The sequence below is a fragment of the Liolophura sinensis genome, chromosome 10, assembly GCF_032854445.1.
Source record: "Liolophura sinensis isolate JHLJ2023 chromosome 10, CUHK_Ljap_v2, whole genome shotgun sequence".
Taxonomy (NCBI): Eukaryota; Metazoa; Mollusca; class Polyplacophora; order Chitonida; family Chitonidae; genus Liolophura; species Liolophura sinensis.
This window is the reverse complement of record NC_088304.1, coordinates 27,436,390-27,444,888: the sequence shown is the minus strand read 5'-3', so window position 1 is coordinate 27,444,888 and position 8,499 is coordinate 27,436,390. Positions and strand designations below refer to the sequence as shown.

Below are 8,499 nucleotides of genomic sequence, written 5' to 3'. Positions count from 1 at the left end.
AAGGCTGAACGTTTGTTATAATTGTATTTAATTGATTGCTGCATAACTGAGTGCTCAAGAAAGCTACATTTGTGGTGCAGTGATTTTCGCCATTGTACCGTGTCTAATGTAAAAAAAGGATACTACAGTGTGACTGGAGCAGGCTACCAATTTTTCAATCTTATGACTTATACATTGCCATCAATGAATTCTTGCCATACCAGGAATAGAAAAGTAAAACAGAACTGAAAATAGAAATAGCCCTGTGAGTGTGTCAGCAGCTGTTAATCACAGATGTAGTCAGTGAAGCTTCTTCAGGTCCACAGTTTCTTGCTCTGAGGTCGATTCCCCGCCTGACCATACCAGGTACTTTGGTGGGTCGAGTCGAAAAATGCGCCATGCCGCCTCAGTAGAAAGCCATGTAGAAGACACATAACCTACCACCTCCGTCAACTCTTCACTGGACGTAGATCTAATCTACTATACAGAAAATACTCCTATTAAATTTTTGTTGTAGTGAACACAGCTCACCGTACTTTCCATTATCTTAGTGACAAAGGCTTTAAAATATTTCAGTTTGAGCAGAGAATCAGAGACCATGCTTGAGTCATTCTGTTACTTCTCTACCCTCCTGCTGCTAGTAGCGGGAGTAGAAATCCGCCTGTATGTGTCTCCTTCTGGGTCAGACACCAACAATGGGTAAGCGTGATCATATATTTCAGAATATTTTTTCTGACCAACCATATATATATATATAGATTTATTTATTTATTTATTTATTTATTTATTTATTTATTTGATTGGTGTTTTATGCCATACTCAAGAATATTTCACTTATACCACGCTGGTCACCATTATGATGGGACGAAACCGGGCAGAGCCCAGAACCCACGACCATCCGCAGGTTGCTGGGAGACCTTGTAACGTACGGCCAGAGAGGAAGCCAACAAAAAAAGCTGTATGAACCAAACTAGAGGTATTGTACATAACATGCGGAATGAGGAACACCTAGAATGAGTTGGTTCAGGTCATGCACTATTTTTGTCAAAGTGGGGGCCTCCGTGGCTCCGTTGGTTAGCGCAGCGTAATGACCCAGAAGCTTCTCACCAATGCGGTCGCTGTGAGTTCAAGTCCAACTCATGCTGGTTTTGCGCTAGCGCAGCGTAATGACCCAGAGGCTTCTCACCAATGCGGTCGCTGTGAGTTCAAGTCCAGCTCATGCTGGTTTCCTCTCCGGCCGCACGTGGGAAGGCCTGCTAGCAACCTGCAGATGATCGTGGGTTTTCCCCAGGCTCTGCCTGGTTTCCTTCCACCATAATGCTGGCGGCCGTCGTATAAGTGAAATATTCTTGAGTAGGGCGTAAAACACCAATCAAAATAAATAAATAAATAAATAAATTTCTATCAAAGAGGCAATTTACAAACCCTTATTTCAGACTGACCCTGTCAAGTCCTTTGAAATCCGTTCAAAAGGCGGTTTCCCGACTCGATGACTCAGACGTTGCTGGAAATGGTAAGCTCCTCACGACATATTAATTCCTCACGGCGTAGAATACAGGGCGGGCGTCCTATACACTCCTCTGTCATTTGCTTGACTGATTTATTTACGACATAGTTGACTGTCTTCCTTACATAAACCTGTAATTCATTTGTCAATGGCCTGATGGCCACAAAAGCCAGCTCTTAATCCACTGAGCAAACGATATAATTAAAGACGAACAGTATAGAGAGTAAAACCAGAGCAGCGATGGTTGCACGAAATCTGCGAAATGCAACCTCTTTCCAATTTATCTCAGCCACAATGTTATTCTGAATGCTCATGTAAATAGTGTCAATTTACACGCCCCCTAGCAGAATGGCTCGAGCAGAATTAGGCAAAAGCCATGCAGTTATGGTTATAGCAATTTATTCGACGTCATTGGTCTGGGAATACTCAAAATACTGTGTTGTCATCGCATTTAACATACAAGCACCATACAATCACATACAATATGCCAACCAGAGGAAGGAGACACTACAGTTTGTTTCGACACATAGATCATGTGTCTTTTGATGTCATTTTAAGTGATGAATACTGTGAAATGAAGACAAGCGTATGGCAAAGAGGCTTACGTTCATGTAAATAGCATAATTAGATAGTAAATTGATTTTAATAAATTCTGCCACTGCATGTAATGGATATTTTTCCTGAAATTTGGGGCCTCTGTGGACTAGTGACTAGTTTGCTGGAAAAAGTAGAATGAAACGTTAGCTTTCTACCGATGCGTGAAGCTCTCTGGCCGCGCGTGAGAAGGTCTGACAGCAACCAGCATAAGGTAGAGGATTTCTTGTACTGTTTTACTGTCGCCGAGGTGTAAGAGAAATATATATATATATATATATATATATATATATATATATATATATATATATATATATATATATATATATATATATCACAAAACTATAATGAATTTATCGCTAAGGAGATGTGGTAGCGTGGTGTACTATAAAACAGAAATCATATTTAACCAGAATACACACCGAGAACGCCGCAGTAAATGTACAAGTGCCCGACCACGTGAAAATACTCTGCGTCTGAGTCGTATGTCCAAATGATGCGGATTCTAGCTTCCAAAATGTAGTGAGTTTGTACGTGTGGCAATATCAAGCTGGCCATAAAGTTTCATCAAAACCAGTACATAAGGTTTTCCGCTAACTGGGCCAGTTGCAAACCACCTTCGCAAGACACCTGACAAACCTCGCTAGAATCGCAGATGAAACAGCGAAAACTGGATTTGAACACGTGATGTCACCGATCAAAAGCCTGGTGGTCGCAACAAGCCTCAACGGACAAAGGACAGCTAGAGAAGCGAGGAAAACTGAACACTCTAACAAGGATTATTTCCTTCTACTTCACACACTGCGCTAATAACGTCTGTCCTTTGCTGTACAGAGAAAACCCTCTACACGTGTGACCTTGTGAACATGTGATAGGCCTTTCTGGGGCATGCGACTTTGCCGTTCTCCCATCTGTACTATTACACCGCTGTCCGTCTACAAGACATTACCCGATAAACTACAGTGCAGTGAGATTGGCTTAGTTTTTTGAGGCAAAAAGAGGTAAAAAGATTTATGGATGGGAAGTTTTGCCCCAATCTGTCTTCCATAGCTTGTATTCTTTCTGTGAAATCGCCATATGAGAAGGATCATCTAATACTTATTGTAATTTTCCTATCGAGGACTTTGTAAACATAAGTAATGATCTGACATTTTCTTATCAACACCAGCGAGATTATGTTTCTGTATAAACGCCAATCAGTAGTATTGTCCATTGCTTTAGATGCTCAGATGCGGGATGCACCTTTGCGATTCGAAAACTTAATTATTGAAATAAGATGTATTCATTGCAATTTCTAAATGTGGTCTGAACACCAACATTATTCAACAGAAAAAGAAATGAGTGTTTCTGTTTGTATTGAAGATGTTAGCATTGAACTGACACAAGGTTATCATGACCTCAGCCAATCCGTGACTTTGAACAAGAATTACGGACATAGGGTGACGTTCAGAGCGTACAACGGACAGGAGGTTCACGTGGTAAGCTCTCAATAGGAGTGAGGATTTTCGGTTTGTTCGATTTATAAGTGCATCATCCGTAACAATGTTGAAATATTCAATATGCTGTGTAATAAACATGTGGACAACAACCCACAATTTTACAGATTGATTTCATGTTGTAATACACATGTGTTCTCATCAAAAATAGAACTGAAAGCTTTCTAAGATTTTTGAACCATGGCGGAGTTATTATTTTAATCTAATAACTATTTACACCACCGATGAATCCGGCAGTATGACTTTTATAAAAGTAGCATTTTTATATATATAAAAAACAAACAACCGATCGATTTCTCTGTTCGCCAATATGTTCAATCATCAATTTTCTATATCAAAGATACACCGATAAAGTTCACCGCCATCATAGACGTGAAAAGGTTTGGTGTATGGTTTTAAATAACAGTTCAGTGATTACATAGCTCTTTTTTATTCACTTTCCTGATAATTCTGTCCACATGTTGGGCCAGTTCTTTATATTTTTTCTGGTTTCCAGACAGGTGGTAAACGACTTGGAAACCATTTGTTCCATCCAGTCAAAGACCCACATGTGTTACAGACTCTGCCTACAACAGCCCATAATAAGGTAAATCCTAGACTTGAAGTCATATTTATCAAACATCTCAAGACTGAAGTCAAAAATTCAAAGACAGGTACAATTAAAATGTTTTGCTCCCAGGAGTTTAAAATTTGTACACTCATTCTTTAGTACAGAATAATGTGCTAGTCACAGAGTCCTTTCCGTTTCTGAATCATTCTATTTACGCACTTTTAATTTATGCCTTATGTCCTAAATTGCTTGATAAATACGGCCCCGTGAGTATCCCAAAAAGGAAGAAGGAGCAAGATATGTACCACCACTGCTCCGTTTTCAAGGAATTGTCAGGTTTGAATCCTGTTCCGAATGGATCGGCTTCGACGTTCAGTTAGGTGATTTGTAGATTGGGTTCAGTTTCCTAAACCTAACGGTCGTCAGTCTAAGGAATACAGTAAGTAACACCAATGGGAAAATAAAGATGAGAACTAGTGTTGAACAGTCAGTTCTGGCTCTCCCAATTCAGTTCACCAATACGCTCCTTACCAGTATACATGTAATAAAAGACTTACAGCATTGGGAGTAAAATCAGGGCAGTGACCACAACTGCACATGGGCACACGTATTACCGGTGAAATTTGGTCATTCTTCAGTTTACCTCTGCTACGGTTTAATTCACCTACAGAGCTTAAAAATATTCAAATAATACCCACAGTTATTGATTTCTTGGAAATTTATTCTTTTGTTCAGGTTTCCTTGTTTCATAGTTATGCTCTCTCTCTTATCCTCTCAATTTCATACTAACCCTTCATCCAGGTCCTGCAGTTAAAGTTAACGGATGCTGGTATTCCGCTGACTCAGTTAGGACACTTGGGTAAGTTTGGATTTGCCGTTCAGCGCACAGCTCCACTGGAGGTGTTCTACAACGGGAAACCTCTCCGTCTGGCAAGGTGGCCAAATGACGTGAGTATACGACTAAAGATAAAGTCCTAGTCCTTCATGAAAGTCCTAGTTCTTCATGGGTGTTTGTCAGAATGTTTGTGTCTTCTGAAATCCGATAAACTGTTTTGTCCAATATAAGTCAAAGGGCGGAAACTTCGTTAAGATTTTGTTTTATATTTTCTATATTGGCCGTGGTCGTTCTTTGTAACTGTTTGAGAAACATGTTATGTCATGCATGTAATGATCTTTGTATCAGTTATGATGCACGTAATGTATTTCATGTAAAGTCTGGTAATGTATGTAAACACGAACTTTCAGACGGACTCAGATGCATTAAAAATGATACTTTCCATTACACTTCTTTTTCTGAACGTTAGTGAAATTAAACCACAGTTCGCAGTTAGCAGTTAGGTATTGAACGGGGACAAGTCCTTACTTCTATAAATTGTACATTCGGCTATAACTTCATTAATACTTCACATACAGACATGGTACATTGATGCACTTAATGCGGGCTATCACGTGATGCCAGTGATTCCTGATTCTGACAGCAGGTGGCGCTTCTGTGAATAGCAGTTTTAATTGCAGTGTGAATAGCAGTCGGGCTCATATCTCTATAAATACTGCGCATACAGACATGATACTTGGTACATTAATGGCACTTAATGCGGGCTATCACGTCATGCCGAAAAATTCCTGCATTTGACACCAGGGGCGCTTCTGTGAATGGCAGTCTGAATAGCTGTCAGGCCCATATCTCCATAAATATAGCACCTACAAACATCATCAACAATAATGACACTTAATGTGGGCTATTACTTGATGTCAATAACTCCTGATATTAACTCCAGGGGGCGACGAGGATTACAGACTTTTTTCTGATTGGCTATACTGAACCTGGGATAAATATTAGGTGTGGAAGATATGTTGAAGAGTGATGGAGGCTAGGAGAATTAAAACCAGGACACCCCATGTCCACTGTCAGCTAATTAGCCATTCTGTCTCCTAACCTATTTAAAAAAATATCTAATGTTTATTCTATAGAAATCTTTTTTAATTGAACAATACATTACAGATAGATACAAACAGGTTCTAAGCGGTTCCCCAACACCACTTTGCCAATCTAAAAAAAAATATTGCTGGAGAAATCTTTAACGTACGGCGTTAAACAACGGTGACGTCACTCTAAATTGTTGACCAATGAGTAAACTCAACTGATTACTGGCTATGACGCCTGAACTAATATACTCTAATGTGAGGTCACACTTAAATGTTTACCGAATTCCCAAGACACGAACACAACTTGAAAAGCCCTACAAATCATTATTGTCTTAAAGAAAATATTTTTTTTTATTATGAACAACGTTACAGATAAAATATTATATATTTGGTTAGGCGTCAGTGAAGACAAACAGACTTTTTATATCAACTCTAAATTCTACTGTCAACTAGCTTTAACGCCTTCACCAATAAGCTTTAGGATAATGTTCCACTGAAGTGTTTACAGAACTGTTAATGGATCTTTTAACCGGCGTTTACGCCTCAACCAATACCAAATGGCGTGAAATGATTTGACGTCAACTAGCTGCTAACGTCGGAATGAGTTGATAACTAGGTTATTAACAAAACTATTTACTGGTTTAAAAAAACTTAACCAATTCGAAAAGGACAACTTTTTTAACCAAACACACACTGTTCATACTTGGTAATTAAACAGCTAAATTAAACTTTCCAAACGGCACAAAGTGGCGCCAAGAATTTTAACAACCGACACCAGTGGCGTCAAAATAAGCAGTTAACCCTGTTAACTGATCTGTAAAACGGCGTTAACGCCTGAAGCAATACACATACAGGTCACAGACTTCATACATAAACATCACCTTACAATACCTACATGTCATATATTTAATACAAAAAAAAAATTAATCGGAGTTATCACCTTGACCAATAAACGTACACATCTCCTTAATACATAAACATCTCATTTCCAGCCCTACAAAACGGTGTCAAACATTTTAACGTCCGATGCCATCTGAAATCACAGTAAATTATTAACCGGATTTTAATTGTTAACAAAATTGTTCAATGGTTTCAGATTCTTAACCAATTGAAAAGGGACGAACGACTACTTTGTCTGGAAAACACAAATTTACATAAACAAAAATGTTACCAAACAAAAACAAAAAAAACAGACATATACTTGATATTAAAGCCCCAATTTGCAAACCGTACAAAAGGGCATGAAATTCTTTGACGTCGAGTGTCTGCTAACGCCAGAATTGCCTTTTTAACTAAACTGTTAACAAAACTATTTAATGGTTTTATACACTTAACCAACTCAAAGAATTTAGTTATAATTTCCTTATACTAATTAGGAATAGTAAACAGTAAAGAAAATTCTCTCCTATAAAGTGTTATAGATACACATTGGTCAAACTTGATAACTAAACACAACTTTCCGAACGCTAAAAATTGTCGCCAAGAATCTTGACATCCGACACCAGGTGGCATCAGAATTAGCGCTTACTAATAGCCCTACTGTTAACTGATCTGTAAACCAGCATTGGTGCCTTAAGCAATAGACATACATATCTCAGACTTCATACACAACAAACATCACATCACAAACCCTACAAATCATTTATTTCCTAAAAAAATTCTTATGAAAAAAATATAACAGATGCATATAGATTTTATTTGGTGATTACGGCCCTTTATAAAGTCCTGCAAAAGGCAATCAATAGCCTTTGCCCCGACATCAGGTGACGTCAAACGCAGGTTTTACTCCAACATTTTACTGAGCTTTAAATGGTTTCAACGCCTTTACCAAGATGTTGTAAGCTGGCATCACGCTGAATTGCTTACACATGTATTAATTTATTTCTTAACCGGAGTTATCACCTTTTTCAATAAACGTAGAGATCTCATATTTGATACATAAAGACCTATTTTCCAACCCGACAAAACGGTATCAAACGTTTAAACGAACATCTGAAAACACACTAAATTGTTAAGCAAACTTTTTAACGAAACTTTTTTTAACAAACCACTATATCAATTTATATTTTAAAAATGTTACCAACTATGATGTCGGTAGGTGCAGTATTATTGGAGATATGGACCAGACTGCTGATCAGACTGCTATTCACAGAAGCGCCCCCTGGTGTCAGAATCAGGAATCATTGGCATGACGTGAAAGCCAGCAATATGTGTCATTCCTGTACGAAATGTGACGTTTGTAGATGCAGCATCAATGGAGATATGTGTCAGACTGCTATTCACAAAAGAGACCCCAGGTGGCAGAATCGGGAATCATGTACATCACGTGATAGCCCGCAATAAATGTCAATAATGTACCAAGTATGATATCTGTGGCGTAGGCGTAGTACTTAAGCATTTTTTGGCAACATGTGATAGCACGCATTAAGTGTCAATAATGTACAAAA

At 38.5% G+C, this 8,499-nt stretch overlaps 1 protein-coding gene across 1 annotated transcript in view; it reads left to right on the top strand.

The window, feature by feature from the left end:
- The first annotated feature begins 571 nt into the window (after positions 1 to 571).
- The window catches only part of LOC135477062 (uncharacterized), a 55,247-nt gene continuing 47,319 nt past the window's right edge, over positions 572 to 8,499 (top strand). The window contains exons 1-5 of the mRNA XM_064757214.1: positions 572 to 678; positions 1,416 to 1,492; positions 3,443 to 3,558; positions 4,073 to 4,162; positions 4,928 to 5,074. Of these exons, the coding sequence (XP_064613284.1) occupies positions 578 to 678; positions 1,416 to 1,492; positions 3,443 to 3,558; positions 4,073 to 4,162; positions 4,928 to 5,074 (531 nt within the window). The 5' untranslated portion in view covers positions 572 to 577. The remainder of the gene's footprint in view (positions 679 to 1,415; positions 1,493 to 3,442; positions 3,559 to 4,072; positions 4,163 to 4,927; positions 5,075 to 8,499) is intronic.